Source organism: Telopea speciosissima, chromosome 2 (assembly GCF_018873765.1).
Source record: "Telopea speciosissima isolate NSW1024214 ecotype Mountain lineage chromosome 2, Tspe_v1, whole genome shotgun sequence".
NCBI classification, from domain to species: domain Eukaryota; kingdom Viridiplantae; phylum Streptophyta; class Magnoliopsida; order Proteales; family Proteaceae; genus Telopea; species Telopea speciosissima.
In genome coordinates, this window is record NC_057917.1 from 19,145,382 (window position 1) to 19,167,709 (window position 22,328).

Below are 22,328 nucleotides of genomic sequence, written 5' to 3' on the forward strand. Positions count from 1 at the left end.
TTGTTCGTGTTTTGTTTGGTGTTTGTTCTAACACCAACGTCTCACATTCAAAAACCCAAGCCTTAGAAAAAAAACATATGAGATATGCACGGGCCATTTCTACTTAGTTGTGATGCCCATTCTTAAGGCTTGGCTACTTTGGAGTTATTGACCCACTTGTATATAATCTTTGGCTACTTTGGAGTTATTGACCCACTTGTATATAATCTTTGGCTCATCTGGGTATCGGTTCTTCTCTTCTTTTTACTCCTCCGGGTCTCTGTTCTTGCTTGGTATCTTCTTTGATTCATCTGGATTCACACTGTTAAAAGTGGGACTAAAGTACTCGGGAAAATTGGCAAAGCCACTGGGCTGGTTGAGTTGCTCCAATGCTCTGGGCTAGAGTTCCAAGTACAAGTAAATTTAGGTAGATAGTATAACATAATTAAAAGGGGTAAAGTTAAATCTTTAGGTGCAGCAGTCGTCCAGGGAAAAAATTTGGAAACAAATAAACATTTTTCTTTCATTCCTTCAAACTTACACAGATGAGTAAAAGACTATATTTGATTGTGTGCAAAAGAGTTTTGGTTTCAGTATGTGAGAATCATGAGTAAAAGACTATATTTGATTGTGTGCAAAAGAGTTTTGGTTTCAGTATGTGAGAATCAAGAATCTCGAATGCGAATGTTCAATCTTCTAAGCCAGATAGAATGAAGAATCATGTTGTTGACATCAAACCTCTTGGGAGGGGAATGCAACTCGAAATGTCTCCGCACCTGTATCACCCTCCTCTGCATCCTTATGTACTGTGTTGAAGATATACTCATCAATATCCTCTTAAGGTTTGGTATATCTTCCACAGGAACCACCACCGAGAATTTCTTCCAGTTGAGAACATCACTGAAAGGAGGCACATAGTGATCATTTATCAGCACTGGTACACAACCCGCATAGATTGACTCCACAATTCTTGGGCTGGCAACTTCGTGCCCACTTGGGCAGAGACAGAACTTGCTCTGCCTCATCTTGTCTTGGTAAGACATTCCTTTAGGCAAATACTCAAACACCTGCAACTCTTCGTCTTTGTTCTTCCAGTGCTCTAAAAGCACTGGCCTGACGGGACCGTGCATCCCTCCTGCAAAGAATCCGAGTATAGGCCGGTGAGATGCTGATGGGCCACCAATCAAGCCATTCATCGAACCAGTTATGAGATTCATTTCTGGTATAGAAGCGTCCTTGTTGGGTTTAAATCCCTCTGAAGTGTTTGCATTGCAGAGAACCCGAATTGAGTTCTTGTACATATTGGGAACGAATGTGGATGAATGTAGTCCCTGCCATGCGTCATATACATAATAATTAACTACTAGAAGAAGAAAAAGAAGCAGAAGAAGAAGAAGAAGAAGAAGAAGAAGACTCTTACCCAATCATGGCAAGAAGCTATGAAATGGTCGGCACCAAGGCTACGGTTCCAGAAAGGGTATTTTTTGGAGATAACATCTACGTAATCGACAATTGTTCTCTTGATTGGGGCAAAGTCATGGGAATCAGCTACATAGACGAACCGGACCATCATCGTCACACTGAAGGGGAGGAAGAAAACATGAGCCTTTTCTGGGTCTCTGGTTCGAAACTGGCTACTCATCTCCATCATGTTAATGAAATTTCCTTCCATGGAATATATACTTTTGCAAGGTCCATTGTGGAATACTGGTGGCTCTCCTTCTTCATAGATGAACACCTTGAATTGTTTCTCCATTTCCAAATAACTCCTGAAAACTCATTAATTCACCGAAAGGAAAAAGCTGAAAAAAGGAACCAGTTCCTTAAATAGAGATTGAGCTTTAGGCCTGTCATGCTAAAATTAAGATGTTCTAATTAATGAAGCTTAAGTCTTTTTTAATGGAGGTAACATCGGTTTTAAAGGACCCCCATCAAGAAGGAAACCCTTATGCTGCTTACCTGTGAAAGGCACTGGGTTTCCAGTAAATGGGACCATGAGGGACATAATCTTGGTCAGGTGTTTGGTTCCAGTTCCGAGCAGCTTCTCTTATTGCAGCTCTAGTTCTTGAAAGACCTGCTTCTAGCCTCTCCAATCTGCTGTACTCTTTTGGCACTTTTTTGATCAGGGGAGAAACATCAGACTCGTTCCTGAAAGCTTTTATGTCTTCATCCTGCAAAAATGACTTCAAATGCACAATTATTTGGAAGAAGATTAAACTCAGAAAGGAACTAAAGTAAAGCGGCAGAGAGAGACAGAGAGAGAGAGAATCTGTACATGGAAAGCTCACACAAATGTGGACCAACTTGTAGAATTTCTCTAATTATTTTAAAAATGAAAATAAGCCAAAGAATGTTCAGAACAGAATATTTTTTTTAATAAAATGGAATCAAACCCATCACATTTTAGTCTTTTGGCCAAAAAGAAAAACAAAATAATCACTACCCATCTGCAGAATTTAAAAGAAAACAATAATAAATTGTAAAATATGATACATTATTCCCCAAAACAGAGAGAAAAGGAGATTACGGAGTTCATGTAGTTAGAATCTTTTTCAGATAAATATGTAAAAGAGAGAGAGAGAGAGAGAGAAAGAGAGAGAGAGAGAGAGAGAGGGAGAGGTCTTACGGGTTGTGGAGCAGGGGAAGGAGAAGAAGAAAGATTGAAGGTAGGAGGCGCCTTAGCAGTGGGAGAAGAGAAAGAAGAAGAACCAGCTCTCGAAACCCGAGGATTGTAAGATAATGAAACTCGAGAGGTCTGTAGATCCAAAATTAAAAGAAACCCAGATACTAGAATCAAAGTTACAAAAACCAGCAAGAACTTCAGAGAAGATGACACAGAAGTCCAACATGAAGAGAAGTTATTGCTGTAATCACCCATCTCTCTCCCTCTCTCTTTTGGGTCCACCAATCTGCTAGGCAAAATTGCAGACAGAGATGGATTGGTTGAATGTTTCTCTGCAGAAGCAACATGTAAGGTTGAATTTTATTTGTTGCAGCAAAAGAAGAAAGCCAGATGACGGAGATTTTGAAGAGAATTGAACATTTGGTGATAAAGCACTGCGCCACCACGCCAAGCGTCTTCCCATGCAAACTTTTCTCCAGTAATGACATATGATTTCTCATTGGTTCTCCAAATGGGAAAAAAGAATCATTTCCAAGGAATTTTTGTTTTCTTCTTCAAATTGAGTATTAGGCATCTTCAAAACTGTCTTGTTTACCAAAAAAAAAAAACAAAAAAAGCATCTTCAAAACTGATACGATATCAATACGGTATCGGCATGGATCAATTGTGCCGGATGAGTTTACCCTTGATTTTTAAAAAAAAATCTATTTTTCTTTTCTATTTTACCCCTTGTTTGTACCGTTTCATCGATATAGTATCAGTCAGGTATCTGTTTTGATCACCTTCAAAATGGTGCAGTATCATCCATATCGGGTGATCCGATACTGATACTTCAAACCATGAAACCTTCTGCTAAAAGGATTCTCTTAGTTGGCAAGGTAAAGGAGCCAGTCAATGAGGAGCATGGAATATGGTTTGTCTACAGGGAGTTAAGAGAGAGAGAGAGATAAGAACGTTTACTTCACATAGATTTTAAATTACAACCTTACCTTCAAGAAACCATAGAATGGAAGGGAGCCACACGTCAAGAACTGAGCTCTCCTGATAATTACAAGGGAATCAACTACACTGTTTTTCTCCCTTGAAATAAATGAAAATACATTATTCCAAACTAGATGCCAAATTGGCAGTAATAGTATGAGCCATATCCATTGGGGGCATTACTCATAGCGAGTCTCTGTAACTGCAAGGCTGTAGCATTTGACATACCATTGACTTAAAAAAAAATTCTTGCCTTTTATGCTAGCATAATTAAAAAAAAAAAAAAAATCAAAATATTCTTGATTTTTCGGATAGTTGACCCCTAACATCTTAATTGTGAGGTATTGATTTATGCCAACTATCATCCTTTGGGATTAAAATAAAAAAAAAAAATGATTGATGGGACCATATGGATACATTTATTTATAGAAAAAAGGAAAAATGTTCTCTGTGCTGCAGCGTAGCCTGTGCCCAGGCACATGGGCAACCTGTGCAGAGGGGTAGGGTGGTCATTGCACCTCATGTGCTTGGGTGCAGGCTGCGCTGCGGCACAGAGAACAGCACCCTAGAAAAATTTACTAGATTACTCAAAATTGAGTTTTACTTACAAAATTATCCATCTATATTTTCCTTCAACCAAATTGCTGGAATTTTTTTTTTTGATATCCAGTATTTGATACGGTATTGATATGATACACTGCACATAAACCTCATATCGATACCATATTGAATATCCGATTGGTACAATTATCTTATACTGATATCGTACCAAATATATTTGATATTGTTCGGCATAGTATTTTGTACGGTAACAGTATCAGTATAATATAATATATTTTTACTATTTTGTCCATATCGATACCGTACCAAATATAGGTATCTCATACCAATACCATAACGAATTTATTCGATGCAGATAAACCAATACAGTATCGATATCGATATACGATATGCGGTACACATTGATAACCTTACTTCGTCCATCCCACAGGCTTCTACACCACCAGTGCCTGTAAAACATTCCCCAAAAGTTCCCTGCAAGATGAGCTTGCCGGATCGAACCCTGTGCGAAGCACCAATTTCAGCTCATTCCCGCTAACTAGCACAGCCCCACAATATAATCAGCTGAAATGCTTAAGAATTTTCAGGTTATAATTGGCTTCAATTGCGTTTCCGATAACCGATCTCAAGCCTTGCAGAGCTTCCCGATACGCTCCGAAATTTCAGGTAATTTTGGGGCTTACTACATAGGTAAAACGCTCTCTTCTCCACTGAATCTAACATATCTTGAACTTTCAGAACCTCGCAGTAGAGAAAAGACTTGCTGAAACAATGTTCTGGAATTTCTCTTTTTTACCCTGAAAGAAGAATTACCTTTCGAAGGACCTCTTCTGCGTAGGGTAATTTTCTCCTTCAGTATCTTTTTGTAACAAATTTAGAAAGACTTTTTTTTTTTTTTGAATAATTGGATGGATAATTTGGTTAAAGGAAAGGTTTTGAAGATGAGGGGGGTGTACATGAAAACGGGCCATAGTTGGGGAGTGGAGTTGGGCTCACGTGAACTGGCAGAATTTTATTTTGAGTAGAATCCTATATTACCTATTATGGACTAATATTAAATAAAATAAAACTCAGACTAATTATGGTATTGGTCTAATAAAGGGGGTCATTGAGTTATATTAGGAATCCTATGTGGACTGGCTTTAGTGTGGGCAGATAGATTCCTGTTTGGATTGTGATGAGTCAAACCCTATAGGAATTACTATATAAGGAGAGCTAGGTCCCCCCCTCTACCTATAACAACTAATTATTCTCAATCACAATTGAGGAGTGCATTCTGGACAGAGAGGGAGATATTCAGTGTTCATCGTCTTTGTGCATATGGTATTCTCATCAAGCCAGTAACTTTGGGAATAGAGGAGAAGCACGTAGATCTTGTTCTTTATTTTTCACTGCAATCATCATCATTATGGATGTGGAACAAGGTTGGTGGATCTATCCCTGTTTTATATTATTTATTTGGTTGTGTTCTTGAACGCCCTATGGAGATCCTGGCTTTTGGGATTTTGTCTCTATCCGGATCGATTTAATCTAACATGAACAGCTTCCAGCTGTTCCGATGGAATCCATCCATGTGGGTCCCCACAAAGTGGATTCTATCTGAACAGCTACGAGCTGTTCTCGTACGCTCACTGAACGTGTGTCCCTATATTTTTCCATTTCCCTTATAGGTAAGGCATTTAATCAAGTGGTAAAATAAATATTTTTAAAAAAAAAACCTAAGACTACCAAGAAGGTGCATGCCAATAAATGGAAAATATGTGATTGGATTTAAATATGAAATTTGATAAATGACTAATTGTTCTAATAAATGTAACACCAAAGATTATAAGACTTTTCTCTTAAGTAGCAACTTTCATCGAAGGGAAATGTATCAATTCTGTCGAATTCGGGTTTGATTCATATTCTACAGCACTTGTACTTGTTTGTATTCTGCAACACTCAAATGTGTTGAGTAATAAACTAATACCGAATGGTCACTCCCCTTAAGGTTGTAGAGACCCCCATGGTGCAATCGGGAATCTCTTGCCAACCAACCCCCAAGATAAAACAACCCCCAAATATGTCAGACCAACTAAGGACCGAAAGCTATGCTATACATTCACGCTACAAAGAAGAAGAGAAGGGGAAAGGAAAGAAAGCTTTAAAATGTTTACTAAAGAAGTAGAAAACATTTTTTAATGAATTAAAATGACAGACATCCACCCTCTATTTATCGATGAGAAAGTGCCACTCCAAGGTGTCTCTTCAAAAGGGGTGAAGCCCTAAAACGTATTGTCATGATTCAATCTCCGTTAGAGATTCCGAATCCATACATCTGGGCCTCACCCATGTATGGATATATCTCTATGAAGAGACGCAACCCATATGAAGAAGGGGTAATTTCTACAAGAAAAGACACAAAGATGTACCTTTCCAATTAGGCCTAAAATCAGGCCCATAAAATGAAAGCTCGTGACTTTAAAATATAAGTCAGTGAGGTCCAAGTGTGCTTAAAGTCCATAAACGAAAAATAAAATTTATTGGACCAAGCCCATGCCCATTTATACACACCACTCTAGAGTGACTCTACATAGCCTTGGTGTAACGTGTGTGTGTGTGAAAAGCATCTCAGACCAATCCCATGTATGGGCCCATAGGTAGGAGAAGAGAGATATATCTCTTCAAGGAACCATGTAGCCTTATATTCTCATAAATATGAATTTAGCTCGTCTCCAGGGAGCCCAGCACGCTCAGGGTGTTGCCTGCCATTGGGCTGTGCTACACATATCCTTGCTGAAATGGTGGGACCCTCCATTGTAAAGATTTGGAACCACCATAGAGTTTAGACCCTCATTAGCAAAAAAATGAAAAAATAAAATAGGGTATGGACCCTATTAATCGTTGAGTCGCCATGCATGATAATGATTGTTTTTGGGCCATCTTTCTATTATGGAAATAACTTTTTGTATTTCTATTACTTAGTCAAATTTTTGGACAAAAAATATGTTTGGTACCGAATAACAACTTCTATTTCTATGCCAAAAAAGAAACAAAAGCACATTTGTTATCCGTAGTAATTTCTATTTCTAGAACTTCTATAAATTTTCAACAATGTCATTAAATATCCAAAAATTTGGTGGAGGTGGTGACGATGGCAGAGATGGTGGTGGTGGCGGTGGCGGTGATGATGGTGGTTGAAGTTGCTTTGGAGGTGGTGTTTTATTCAAACCGGGAATTACTGTTTTGTCTGTCAAAATAAGTATTTGTTCATTAAAAAGCAATTCTTCCCCTTTTTTTTCCTTTTTTGTTTTTGAAATAGAGAAGTTTCAAATTAAAGCTTTGGTTTATTTATTTCTCAGCAAATTTTTGTAACTTGTTCATTCCTAGTAACAAAAAAAAAAAAAAAAAAAAAAAAAAGAACCGGTGGTAATAAAATGGATTTATATTATTATTTTTTGTTCCTAGGAACAGAAAAATAGATAAATAAAGAAACAAAAGTGTGATCATGCAGGGCCCTAATGACTCCTTCGCCTAGAACTCCCCATATAAATCGTTTCGTTTGTCTTATATGTGTTTATGATTAAAAAAGAGTTTAGGCAACTCGATTGCCTTTCGTTTTAGATTTCCTCACTAAGAGATACGGTATGTGTTGTGTGGGTCTAAAATTTTATAATCGTACCATAGATTGCTTTAGTGATTTCTCAATATATGATCAAAGATAATATATACAGTCGGGGTGTCTGAATGACACCTCTGTAGCTGTATTAAAACTTGGCACCTTCTTTTAATTGCCCTTTGTCTTGTTCTAAAAAATTCTTTAATATATAGCTATAAAATGGTTAAAAAGTAATCTTAAAGTGACATATCATTATGTCATTATCAAAATTTGTCATTGTGTTGTTCTGTTTCCTTCCATCATTACATAAGATTTCAAAAACCTCGCTTTGATATCATTTGTTGGGGAAAAAATAATTTTCTACTTGATAAACCCATGTTAACGTAAATGTGAAAAATCACGGGATCTCGTCCGAGTAAAAAAAAACTTTCACTGTGATAAATAATGACATTACAAATTTTCTCTCTAGGCAATGTTAGAGACTAACACACATTAAAATATAACCATTATTGATAACAGAATAACTCACCAAAGTACATTTTACATAGGAATACTGTACTCTCACCTCAACCCATAGTGAAAAATACAAAGAAAAGCCGTAATAATTTCCCTTCGTCCCTTGACACATAAAATATTGTCATGCTCATGATAGAAAACACTTTCTTTTTTTCTTTTTTCCCCTCTCTCCACTCAGTCTCAATAAACTAAACGAAGAGAGATAATGAGATTACACAAGTACAAGAGAGGAGAACTTCGTGCACACCCCACAAAGCAAGAGAAAAGTAAAGAAGTTGTTCTACCTTACTACCTCTCTACTTAATTTTATAAAAAAATAATATGAGAAATATTGAAAAGTGTATGACACAATCTTGTACACAATTCTGTGGTTTTAAGTGAAACCATCTCTCATATGAACACGTACAAAAATATTAGAAGCAGAGATTGAATCGTCTTGACTCTCTATGTAGGCAATAAACATCATTATATGAATAAAGAAAAACTTATCTTATGGTAAACAATTCTTCAAACAACATCACACTTAGGAGAGTAGGTCTTTGGAACATGATCACGAATATCTACGTTAGAATGAAACAAGACTGAGGCATGTCAATAGGTCTCTCTCTTTAAGATTGTATTTGTCCGTGTAGATGCAAACCAGATTTACTTGCAAACCAATCTCCCAAGATACAACAACCTTTACAAGACCACCCAAAAGTCCTTGCACTTGATTTAAGGACCACGTTGGTAGACAAGATAGTGCTCAACACTTAACAAAAACTCACAAAAAGTTAAACAAGAAAGAGAGAGAGAGAGACCAAAAACAAAATTAACCAACTCATGAGGGGACCATTCCTATAAATAGAGGAGTGACACCCCCTCAAGACATCCTCTCAAAAGCCTAAAAAAACATACCTTTTTGAGCACTTCTTGGAAACCAGTGCCAATTTTTGAATTTTAATATTTACCATTAAAAACAAAACATTAAAACCATACTCTACTACTGCCTCCTTATGTTGTTTTGACTATTTGATACCACTTGTGACTCAAGCAGAACTCACCTTTAAAAGTTAGTAGTTAATGAGAGAGTATCAAGTCCTTTAAGCATTCCCATCATGCTATTAAAATCCAATGTGGGATCAATTTGTTTTTATTAAAACCCCTACAATCTTCTCCACGTAAGAGCACAAGTGGTATGAGAGCAAGGACGTGACAACTTTGGTGTGTTTTCGAGGATGGAGAAAATCTCTCAGAAAAGACCTCATTTCCCACATGTACTCCCACGTGAAGGGGAGAATGTTAGAGTTCCACATGAAAGCAATAGATCCTACATCTAATGAGAGTAGCCTAATGTGAAGGTTTATAAGGACTTAGGCACCCTCTCCTAGAAGCAACCTTAAGCCTCCTCATGTCGTGAGAGATTAAATCTCACTTACAACTATCAAGTTTCGGATAAGAACTAGGTAGTTGAAGATCAACAATTATCCAAAAGATAAAATCCTTGAGCCAATTAGAAATAGTGGTTTTTTTTTTGGTCAATTCTATACAAGGGCCCATAGGCCAACTACAATCTACAACTAAGGGGGGGGAGGGGGGAGGAGGAAAGGGGAGGGGGAAAAGTGCCTTTATGGCACAGATGCAAACCTGGAGAATCAAACTCATGACCTCCAGGGGGGCATGCTCCAACTAGCAATGCCACCACCCAACCGAGCTAGCGGTTGTTTGCGAAATAGGGTTTATGACCTGATAAATCACGTATATAGATTTTTTGGGAGCTAATGAATGAGCTTAAACATATTCTAGGCTCCCAAGGGTCACCCCCATTAATTATGGCAACAAAATTCGAGAAAAGAAGAGTCCACGTTTCTAGAAAAATTGAGAATTAGACATAGAATGGGCTCAGCTCAACGTCCAAAGCATGAACTTTGATGCATTCCACGTTGACATGGGGGCTTCAATGTAGAACAAAATCCATGTAGTTCGATGGCTGACACTAAGAGGGGGTTGAATCAGTGATTTAAATTCTTTCAATTTCTTCCCCACTAATACTTATAGTTACTGGCAGAATCTGAATAAAAACCACAAAGTCGTGTACACACCCCAGCCAGACTCAAAGGCTCTACCAAGTGTGTACACCCTTCCTGCAGCCCACACACTTCAAATGCAAGTATGAACAAACACACAATTCCACACGCACAACACAAGATATACGTGGTTCGACAAATTATCTACATCCACGGAGCAATGCCACTATGGGCTTCGTATTTGCTTAATACTCAACTTTGCTGCACCTACAACTGATAACACCCACTCCCAATTTTTCTTAGCATAGAATTGAGAGGGCAAATAATGCCAGTACAAAATAGTACGCACTACCTGAGAGCATCCACTCCCAGTATTTAGCATCCACTAAATACAGAGTACAAAAATCAATAGGGTTTTGGGTTTATAGCAATACCCTACAATCAAGCTCAGACTAGCTTAGGTCATCAACATGCATCACCTAACACTAGTAATAATAGAGAATACAGACAATCACAAAGGTAAATAGGAGATAAGGAACCTTACAACCATTTATCTGTATCGATCTCAGATGTGATGGAGCCCACTGGAACTACCAACTCTTCCCTTGTAAGGAGAAACTTGGGTTTTCAAGTAGACACTACCATGAGGGGACCACAATAGCTCATTTCTTCTTGTATTTATCTTCTTCTTGTATTTCCTCAAAAACACAATCAAAATCCCACCTTTTTCATGAATAAAGCTTCAATAAACAATGTTCAATCTTTAAAACATTTGAGAAATAAGCTTTAATCCATCTAAAACAACCTTTTAATTTTTCAAACCAAAGCTTGGAAGAGAGAGGAGTTCGTTCCACAAGACTCTCGGCTGTATCTTCTTCTCCAAACTAAGAAAATCCCCAAATTCAATTCTTCAATAAGACTCAATGGCATAAATTGTTATTCTTGAGATAAGAGGGGGCAATCCAATAGCATGGACAACCAACCAAGGAATATACAATCTCCTCCATAGGATGCTTTCAAGATGGATGAACAAGATTAAAAGAGAAGGAATCACTTAAAGCACATTAAGTGCACATGAGAATTAATCCAATGGAAATGATAAGATACAACTCCACCCATCCATTTTTATGTATGCTGCCTATAAAAGCTTGCAAAAAAGAATCTTCACAAGACTTTGACAACCCATTTTGAACAATCAAATTCTCAAGCACAAATTTCACCTTGGGAGGCACACTTATCTTGGTCAACAAGTTTTGCTTTTTGAAAGCTCATCATTAAAACTCCATTATCTCTCCATTTCTTGGAAATTTCAAATGCCCCCATTGTCTCACCTTTTATGCACATGTAGACAAAACCATTGATGAAATATATTTATACCCCTACAATAAGCTGCCCACGGCCTGCACCAAATGGCCCTGCTGGACTGTTACCATATGGCATGACCACTACACCTTTTGTTGCCACATCACTCAACAATTGGGGTCCACACCAATTTTCTCTCCTCTAATAATAAAAGAAAGAGAGCTTCAAAAGCATTACCATAAAACCATTGCCACCTCAACCAATATGGCCACTTGAACAAACTACTGAGCCAAATTACCAAATTGCCCTTAAACTAAGAAGATAGTCCAAAATGCCCCTGAACACTGAAAACTGCTGCACCACCTCAAGAATGGCCACCTCATTACTGCTCAACACTTGGTTGCCAACAATGACAACTTATATGCAACAGTCTAGTGTGTGTCGATATCCAGCTCTGAGAAGTCCAACTTGAGATGGGTTCTATTCGACGTGGGGCAAACCCTTCGACATCAAGAAAGTGTAATGAGATGCGTTTGACGTCGAATCGAGTCTATTTGGTGTCAAATTCAAAAACTTCCACGAAGCTCTTAAACTGGTCTATTCTATTTTTGATCGGGATGGGCTGACTTGTTCAAACTTTGAATGCCGAAATCTTGGGCTCCAAAAGTCTTAATTGAGTGATTCCATAAGCATTTTATCACATTTTTTAAATACTTTGTTTTGGTATAACATTCAAGGACTAACTTCAGTGTGAATCCCACATGGCTAAATGAAATCTTCTTCTAGTTTAGGGGTAAACAAGATCATTTTTTGTATCGAATTTTAATATGATGAAATAATACGTGAAAATCATTTTATTTGGACATTTAGGTGGATTTGAGGCCAGTTAGGTCTTATTATAACCATGTTTACCCTTTAGGGATATTTTCATCATTTCACTTGTATTATCTCTAACGTTATCGAAATGATGGAATCTCTTAAGCTTAAAGATAGAACCTTCCCTTGGTTCTAAACAAACGTTCTTCATTGTCGTGGACATCCTCTAGGGTGACAAAATGAGGTCAACCCTGCAAGGATTTTCAAATCATCTAGTTGCTCTCATTCAAGCTAATCATTCGTGTTGTTGTATTTCTCTCTATCATTACACAGGATTTCAAAAAATTTTCTGATACCATTTATTGGGGAAAACAAAAAATTTTTCACCTGTGTATAGGTTAATGGAGAAACAGAATGACAACTAAGTATGCACAAATTAATAATATAAAAATAAATCAAGTCAACCACAAAAGAACACATCAATTTTAATGTAATAAATACTCAAGATTAAAGGGAAAAACCACTGAACTTTATCCAGGTAAAAACTTCCACTATGATAAATCATGAGATTACTTACAAGTTTTCTATTTAGATAATTTTAGAGATTAAAAGTTGTCAAAAATAATATCTATTATTTGATAACAGAACAATTCATAAAAAATGTGGATTCATAAGAAAATTATACTTTCATCTCAAAATCCATCATGACAAATACAAAGAAAAGTCATAGTACCTTTCTTTAATAGAGAAAGTGTTGTCACACTATAACCCACGAGAGAGTACCTTCTTTTTCCCGTTTTCTTTCTCTCCGCTCACTTTCATAAAACTAAATTTAGAGAGAAAACAAGATTGTACACAGAAGAGGCCTTCACACACACCTTTCAAAGCAAGCGAAAAGAAAAGAAGCTGTTGTACCACACCACTTCTCTACCTTTTTTATAGAAAAACTATATGAGAGATATCAAAAGTGTATGGAATGTAATTTTGTATACAATTCCATGGCTTTAAGTGAAACCGCCTCTTATATGAAGGATATCATTTTTAAACACAAAAAGGTTATAAATAGATATTGAGGCGTTTTGACACTCTCTTTATGTGTTTTTGATTATTTGATACCACTTGTTGGTGTAAAATATGAAACATATAACGATGCAGAAAAGAATGAAAATCACAAACAATAATCGCATAATTGAATTCAAGGATTTACGTAGTTTGATAAAATTGCCTATGTGCATGATGGAATAAGATGTGGTTCACTATCAATGAAGAATAGGGTTATAGTCACTCGTCTTAACACCTCTCTCAGATTGCAGTACAGAGAAAGAACCAACAATAACGACAACTTTATCCCAATTAAACGGGGTCGGCTACATTGATCCAAAAGATGCTAAGACAGTGATGGAGGTAAGAGAAATGAGAAGAAGTAAAAAAGAATAAAAATAAGTAAAAGGAAACTAAGTAAAAAGAGAAGTCGAAGCAATAGTCAAAGCAGCATCCTAAGAACATCCTCCTATAAGGGGTCGGCTACACGGGTCTTTGTCCTCTAAACAACTCTATCTACAGTCATACTAGGATCAAGCCCTACCACATGCATATCCTTTCTTACCACTTCACCAATAGTCATCTTAGGCCTACCCCAACCCCTTTTGGCTCCGTCAAGCTGAATTTGGTCACTTTTCTTTACTGGTGCATCCATGGGTTTTCGTTGGACATGACCATACCACCGCAGGCGGCTCTCACGGAGCTTGTCTTGGATTGGTGCAACTCCCAAATCGGTTTTAATACAATTGTTTCTTACTCTATCTCTCCTGGTCTTGTCGCACATCCACCTCAACATCCTCATCTCTATTACACTCATCTTATTTATATTACTCTTTTTAACTGCCCAACATTCTGTCTCAAAAGTCATAGCTGATCTTATTACTGTCTTGTAGAATTTTCCCTTAAGCTTAACAGGCATGAGTTTGTCACATAACACTCTCGATATACCTCTCCACTTCTTCTATCCTACTTTAATTCTGTGGAAATGATCATCCTCTATATCACCCTCTTTGTTAATGATTGACCTTAGGTATCGAAAGCATTTACTTTGTGGTAGCTCTTGCTCTTCAAGTTTCACCACTTCATCCCCTCTCCTGGTTTGACTGAAGTTACACATCATATATTTTATCTTTGTTCTGCTTAACTTAAACCCTCTTGATTCCAAAGTTGATCTCCATAATTACAGTTTTGTGTTAATCCCTTCCACTGTCTCATCTATTAAAACAATATCATCAACGAATAGCATACACCAAGGAACTTCATCTTGGATGTGTCTGATTAAATCATCCATGATGAGTACAAACAAATAAGGGCTTAGAGTTTATCCTTGGTGTAGCTTAATTGTAATTGGGAATTTACTACTTTGATCCTCTGCAGTTTTGACACTCGTTACTACGCCTTCATACATGTCCTTAATTAAACCCATATAGTTACTTGAGCTCATTCTCTTGCTTAGGACATGTCAAATAAGCTCCCTAGGGACTCTGTCATAGACCTTTTCTAGGTCTATAAAGATCAGATGGAGGTTCTTTTTATTAGTTCTAAAAATTTTCATAAGCCTCCTTAAAAGGTAAAGAATCTTCGCTACAAATTTATAACAAAACCTTATACAAGAATTTTACCAAAATAACCATATAATCCTCAAACAAATTTCCAAAAGGGGTGGGAAATAGTCATAAAATCCTCAATAAAATTTTCTTGAGGCCTACGATCCTTCAGATTCAACCTACAAATCTAAGTGACGGAATACAAGACATCATACCCCCAACAGTTGGGAGTCGAATAGAATTCACCCTTGAAAGTTAATTGTTAAGGAGCGTGTGTCAAATCCTTTAAGCCTTCATATCAGGCTACTAACATCCGATGTGGGATCAATTGCTTTCACGTAGAACCTCAATAATCTCTTCCTCCAGGCAAAAGTACAAGTAGTATCAGAGCTAAGGCACGACAACTCTAGTGTGTCTCCCAGGATGGAGAAAATCCCTATAAAGATCTCATTTTCTACATGGAGGGAATTCCATGTGAAAGCAACCGATCCCACGTTTGATGAGAGTAATCTGATGTATAGGTTTATAAGGATTTGAACACCTTTTCCATTAAGAGTGAGTTTTACTAGTTTTTTCAAAAAATAATATATATAGTGTTGGTATCCCACACGATTTCCTTTCTATTTCTTGTTCAATGTCTCTATCCTCAACCTCCTCTCCCCCCTCCCCCCTCCAAAAAAAAATGTTCAATCTAGAGAATGTGAAAATTTTCTAGCAGTGTGAGTTGTTAAATATCATCTTGACTTTTGATGTCTGTCTTGCTCAAGTCCCCACAACTTAAAACATAATCAGCATTTTGAATAGAACTATTTCAATAGATGATTTCCAGAGTGAGGACCACTTGGACGATTGAAAAGTTAGCACACTACATTTTTGTCTTAAACACAAGATACTTCTACTTTATCCCCTATTTTCTCTTCTTTCTAACCAAATTATAAAGGAATTGTTAGAGGGACCTTGATTTTGAGATGAAAGTAAAATTAGCATCATATCGGTGAATCAACCAATTCGGATTGATGAATCCGCCATTACTGATTCAGCTGATTCTCACCAATTCTACTACATTTCCAATTGATTCTGACCGATTCCGGTCAATTCAAATCGGCCCTAACCGATTCAATTCCCGATTATGTTTTTTTTGAAAGTTTGTCATGCCATTCAGTCTTGCAGGACCATTTTTCTATCTTCCGTGGTTCATAAGCCGCCAGGGAAGCCAGCTGGTATCTATGGCAACCACACAGTAGAATTTGACTACAGAGACCCGTGTTGGAACCTCCATCCGTGTACCTTCCATGCCCATTCTTCAGGCATGGCTACTTTGGAGTTATTGACCTTCTTGCATATATAATCTTTATCTCATCTGGGTATCGGTTCTTGCTCCTCTGGGTCTCTGTTTTTGCTTTGTATCTTCTTGATTCATCTAAGTTCACTGTAATCTGTAAATCTTTTCCTCAATAAGCACTGTTAAAAGTAGGAATAAAGTACTTATGGACAAAATTTTGGAAACAAATAAAGATTTTTCCTTAATTTCTTCAAAATTACAACAGATGAGTAAAAGACTTATTATTATCTTTGATCATGTGAATAATGAATCACGAATCACGAATGCGAACGTTCAATCTTCTAAGCCAGATAGAATGAAGAATCATGTTGTAGACATCAAACCTCTTGGGAGGGAAATGCAACTCGAAATGTCTCCTCACCTGTATCAGCCTCCTGTGCATTCTTATGTACTGTCTCGAAGATATACTCATCAATATCTTCTTGAGATTTGGTATATCTTCTACAGGAAACACCACTGAGAATGTCTTCCAGTTGAGAATATCATTGAAGGGAGGCACGAAGTGATCATTTATCAGAACTGGTATACAACCCGCATAGATTGACTCCAAAATTCTTGGGCTGGCAACTTCATATCCACTTGGGCAGAGGCAGAACCTGCTCTGCCTCATCTTATCTATGTAAGATATTCCTTTAGGCAAATACTCAAACACCTGCAAGTCTTCATCTTTGTTCTTCCAGTGCTCAAAAAGCACTGGCCTGACTGGACCGTGCCTCCCTCCTGCAAAGAATCCGAGTATAGGCCGGCGAGATGGCGATGGGCCACCAATTAAGTCATTCATCAAACCAGTTCTGAGATGGATTTCTGGTAAGGAAACGTCCTTGTTGAGGTTGAATCCCTCCGAAGTGTTTGCATTGCAGAGAGCCCGGATTGAGTTCTTGTACAGGTGGGGAACGAATGTGGATGAAATTGGTCCCTGCCATTCGTCATATGCATAACAATTAACTACTAGAAGAAGAAGAAGAAGAAAGAAGAAGACTCTTCTTACCCAATCATGGCAAGCGACTATGAAATGGTCGGCACCAAGGCTACGGTTCCAGAAAGGGTATTTTTTGGAGATGATATCTACATAATCGATAACTGTCCTCTTGATTGGGGCAATGTCATGGGAATTAGCTACATAGACGTATCGGACCATCATCGTCACACTGAAAGGGAGGAAGAAAACATGAGCCTTTTCTGGGTCTCTGGTTCGGAACTGGCTATCCATCTCTAGCATGTTAATGAAATTTCCTTCCATGGAATATATGCTTTTGCAAGGTCCATTGTGGAACACTGGTGGCTCTCCTTCTTCATAGATGAACACCTTTAATTGTTTCTCCATTTCCAAATAACTCCTGAAACACTCATTAATTCACAGAAAGGAAAAAAATTAAAAGGAACCCAGTTCCTTCAAATGATAAATTTCTTTAATGAAGCTTCAGTCTTTTTTGATGGAGGTAACATGGGTTTTAGAGGACCCACATCATACTGCTAACCTGTGAAAGGCACGGGGTTTCCAGTACATGGGACCTTGAGGGACATAATCTTGATCAGGTGTTTGATTCCAGTTCCGAGCAGCTTCTCTTATTGCAGCTCGAGTTCTTGAAAGACCTGCTTCAAGCCTCTCCAATCTACTGTACTCTTTCGGCACTTTTGTGATCAGGGGAGAAACATTAGACTCATGCCTGAAAGCTTTTATGTCTTCTTGCATTTCTTCATCCTACAAAAATGAATTCAAAATGCACAATTAGTTGGAAGAAGATTAAACTCAGAATTGAAGGAAACTAAATAATGATTACTGAACAAAAAGCAGAGGTAAGGGAAGGTGAAGAAAATTAAAATGGCAGAGAGAGAGAGATAATAAAACTCACACAAATGTGGACCAGCTTGTAGAATTTTTCTAATTATTTTAAAATTGAAAACAAACCAAAGATAGTGCAGAACTTTCTGATTTTTTTTTTTTTTTTTTTTTTTTTTTTTTTTGGGGTCATAAGCATAAAATTGAATCAAATCCATCACAATTTAGTCTTTTGGCCAAAAAAAAAAAAAGAAGTAATCCTACGCATCTGTAAAATTTAAAAGAAAACAATACTAAATTGTAGAATATGATACATTATTCCCCAAAACAGAGAGACAAAAGGAGATTACAGAGTTCATAGTAGTTGAGGAAACAAGAATCTTTTTCATACAAATATGCAAGAGAGAAGGAGAGAGAAATCTTACTGGTTGTGGGGCAGGTGCAGGGGATAGCATAATTTGTGAGGCAAGGGGAGGGGAAAGAGAAGAAGAAAGATTGAAGGTAGGAGAAGAAAAAAGAGCTTCTTTTAATTCTGTAGGATGATCTGCATCAACCACCCTTGGATGAAAATCCAGTTGCTTCTCAATTTCTTCTTCAACTTCAAGAGATGACTCAGTCACCTTAGCAACAGGGGAAGAGAAAGAAGAAGAAGAGTCAACTCTCCAAACCCAAGGATTGTTAGAAAATGAAACCAGAGAGGTCTTTGTACCCAACATTAAAAGAAACCCAGATACTAAAATCAAAGTTACAACAACCAGCAAGAACTTCAGAGTAGATGACACTGAAGTCCAACATGAAGAGAGGTTGTAATCACCCATCTCACCCCCTCTCTCTGTGCTTCTTTCCACCAAACTGTTAGGCAAATTGCAGAAAGAGATGGTTAGTAGAAGCTATAGCTGTTCCTCTCTCTCTGTGTCAATCTTGTGTTAGTTCTCATGTGTGTTGTAATAGTAAGTCTGTGTGCTGTCAGAGGTGGTATGGTTGATTTGTTGCAGAAGAAAGGTCGATGATGGAGATATGGAGAGAAGAACATTTGGTGATTAAGCACTGTGCTACCATGCCAAGCGTCTTCTAGTTCCCATGCAAAATTCCGAAATCCCATCTCTATCCCTTTCCTGATCACATCATCAGTCCTTTTCACTCTCATAAATAAAAAGGGGATGATAAATCATAAATGATTTATGAATTCTCAAGTCCTGTCATGTCACATGGGAGAAAGAAGCATCTAATGGGTATCTATAGGAATTATGAACAGAAAAAATGGAAATATTAGTGGATAGGTCACAAGTGTAGTTGCAGCTGAATCTCACATGTGAAAGAGGAATCGTTTTTCTTTACCAAATGGAAAAAAGGTTAATTTTTTTTTCTTGATGGAGAAAGGATATATATATATATAAAAGGATAGGGTTTTCTAAGCAAGTTGGCATGGTGGAGTGCACTAATGAAGTGTGGTGGAATGATTTTGTATATAAGAGGATAGAGATGTCAGCTTATTTGAAGAAGAATGAGATAGTGAGAGGGTGCTAGTAATAGAGATGTAAATGAATCGAATACGATTGTCACATCTGATTAGCTTCTGAACAAATTCAAATAGTTTTCGGATACTGATTTTTCGAATATGTATTGTCCTTATACAGATTCTCGACCATCCATTTATGATCTCCAGTCAATGCTTGGCACCCATGTGTTCTTCCTATTCCTTTGAATTTTTTTTTTTTTTTTTAAAAAGGAGAGCGGGAGAAGACGAAAACTCGACTAGGATTGAAGTGAAAGAACTGAAACCACTACCCACTAGGGTTAAGGTTGAAGAGTCCTATTTGAAGTTACATAGATGTGCTCATGAATATTTTTTTATTTAATTTTTTGTTTAATTACATGTATTATGTTTTGAACTAATAAGAATATTTTAATATTAAGTGAGATGAGGTACTTCTTTCAGTTTGAACAGAGGTCAGTCACCCTTTTTTGGTTGAAGTAGCGACGAGAACTGACTAGGGTTGATGTTAAAGGAGTGTTGAAGCCATTACCCACTAGGATTAATGTTGAATGGTCTTATTTGAAGTTACAGAGATGTCTTCATGAATATTTTTTTATTTTAATTTTTTGTTTAATTACATGTATTACGTTTTAAACTAATAAGAATATTTGTATATTAAGTGAGGTGAGGTACTTCTTTCGGTTTGAATAGGGATCGTCTTTTTTTTTTTTTTTTTTGTTGAAGTAGCCATGACTTTGGTCGTAGTAGTTAGTTCAAAAGCATGTACATAAACCCGCAATCATTATAAAATATTATTTCTAAAATTATTATTTAACTATATAATCAAACCAGATAATATAGTTTTTGAACAAATTCGAATAATTTTTAAATACAGATTTCCCTAAACAAATACTAACATGAATCGAATACAGATTTTTTATGATCCATTTATATCCTTAGTAAATTAATGAGGAGCATGGAATACGGTTTGCCAAAGAGATATTTTTCCCATATATAAGAGGTCTTGATTAAGTTGGATGAGTATATAAAAAAAATCTCATTGGGGGTAGCCTCTACAAATACTGATACGATTTGATTGATCCTATACAAACTCCTTGAACAATGAATGAAAGATGTATAAGCGTACACAATAATTTAAAAAATTTTAAATCTCATTAACTAATTAAGGGTTTAAAGCCCTTTTGTAAACTTTTTCTTACAGACCATATTTTAGATGAAAAATTCTTTCTATGTAAAATTAACAAATATTAAAAAGTTTACAACTTGTATGTTTGATGGTGTTGATTAAGAGAAATAATTAATAAGGTTTGAAAAGTCAACTCTTTTGGTTTGTACTGCCTCTTACTATATATGTTTGATGGTGTTGATTAAGAGAAATAATTAATAAGGTTTCCGAAAATTAGAGAAGTTTTGATCGAGGGATTAATCATCTATCCAGCTTGGTGCTTTCATGGCCCCAAACAAGAAAAGAAATCAAGGAGGTCTATGTGGAGATGTTCCTTAATTACTTTATCTGCTAACTTTGCTTGTTTCCATTCAAATTAACTTCTCCTCTCTTTGAGGCTACAATATCTCTTTTTTTTTCTTCTATTCAAAGTAACTTTCTATTAATAGAAATTTTGAGTTGTGTTAGGTATCTGCTTAACCTTATGTTATTGTCAACTTGTTGTAATATATTTTGCTAACTTCTTTGGCATAGGAAACCAAATGAAATAAGGGGATAATAAGTAATTAAAACAAGGGATAAGGCTGTTATTGTGTTTGGTATGTCAGAAACAAGGTTGTCAAAGGTTTGGATAAGGTTGATCCTCATTTGGTGATTCAGTATGTAACTATGTGGTTTACAGAGTTGAATATTACTCCCCCACCTCCCGCATCCTCTATGACCACCCTCCCTCCCAACAATATGTTACTTGCTTCTAACCATGATTTCAATTTCCCTATTTTAATTTGCGCAAACGAATATAACCCAAACCTAAAATTAACAGATTGGGCTATTTGCATTTTGTTAGATGGACAATATATTTTAACAACTCCATGCAGGATTTCTATAATCAAGAGATAAGATAGAGGCAGAACTATTTGGGAACTTGTAGGGGTTGAAACATGCTGAAGATTAAGCTTCAAGAAATATGGTGCAGCAGTGAGAGTTATGCGGGTTTTTGCATCCAATTGATGATATTTGTTGGCCTTGGAATGCAGTTAACTTACTTCTTCAACTCGCTGATCTAACCACAAACTTTACTAATGTTAAGGTTCTTTTGTAATCATAACTCTAACTTAAATAGTGCAATTAGGTATTTGGTGTTGTATTATTATTTTATAGAAGCACTTTTTGAGTCAAAGCAAGGTCGGGGTCAAGGTGTAGGTGTGGCAAAACCTTATTTTTTATATAGGATAAGTTTTGCACTTAGAGTTTTAGTTTTCATGATAATAGGTATTTCTTTTTGATACGATTTGTCTTACGATATGCCTAGTATAACATTTGGCCTCCAAGGCCATTTTGGACAATTGTAATATTTTTCAGTATGGATAAGATGTAACCTTTTCCTTTTCTTATTAATATATATTTCGTTTCTCTTCAAAAAAAAAAATAAATAAATAAAACAAGGGATAAAGAACACTATCCGGTCACGTCAGACACGCTACCCATGCGTCCTAATACAAGGGTCCAGAAAATGACCGCCACACCCCTAGTCATTTCCGAGGCTCCAAGAGGATACGATGATACGCGCACC

The 22,328-nt window shown here is 36.8% G+C and overlaps 2 protein-coding genes and 2 long non-coding RNA genes across 4 annotated transcripts in view; 1 reads left to right on the forward strand and 3 right to left on the reverse strand.

Moving 5' to 3' along the window:
• Positions 1 to 482: 482 nt before the first annotated feature.
• On the reverse strand, positions 483 to 2,620 carry LOC122650526 (probable glycosyltransferase At5g03795; the record flags this gene model as incomplete). Its single annotated transcript, XM_043843931.1, has 5 exons — positions 483 to 533; positions 626 to 1,310; positions 1,400 to 1,748; positions 1,939 to 2,150; positions 2,606 to 2,620. Coding segments are annotated over 4 exons (1,242 nt in total), but the record flags the coding sequence as incomplete, so codon positions are not given.
• A 44-nt stretch (positions 2,621 to 2,664) lies between these two features.
• Positions 2,665 to 21,494, reverse strand: LOC122650143. The gene is made up of 3 exons (XR_006331385.1): positions 21,481 to 21,494; positions 15,581 to 15,586; positions 2,665 to 2,857 (listed from the first exon to the last, which is right to left on the reverse strand). It is a non-coding gene; the product is annotated as an uncharacterized LOC122650143 (long non-coding RNA).
• On the reverse strand, positions 16,468 to 18,036 carry LOC122650140 (probable glycosyltransferase At5g03795). Its single transcript, XM_043843456.1, has 3 exons — positions 17,791 to 18,036; positions 17,301 to 17,649; positions 16,468 to 17,228 (listed from the first exon to the last, which is right to left on the reverse strand). The coding sequence occupies exons 1-3, from the start codon at positions 18,003 to 18,005 to the stop codon at positions 16,563 to 16,565; spliced, it is 1,230 nt and encodes a 409-aa protein (XP_043699391.1). The 5' UTR covers positions 18,006 to 18,036; the 3' UTR covers positions 16,468 to 16,562.
• LOC122650144 overlaps positions 18,685 to 22,328 on the forward strand; it is a 28,820-nt gene continuing 25,176 nt past the window's right edge. Inside the window, exon 1 of the long non-coding RNA XR_006331386.1 lies at positions 18,685 to 18,926. This is a non-coding gene — a long non-coding RNA (uncharacterized LOC122650144). The remainder of the gene's footprint in view (positions 18,927 to 22,328) is intronic.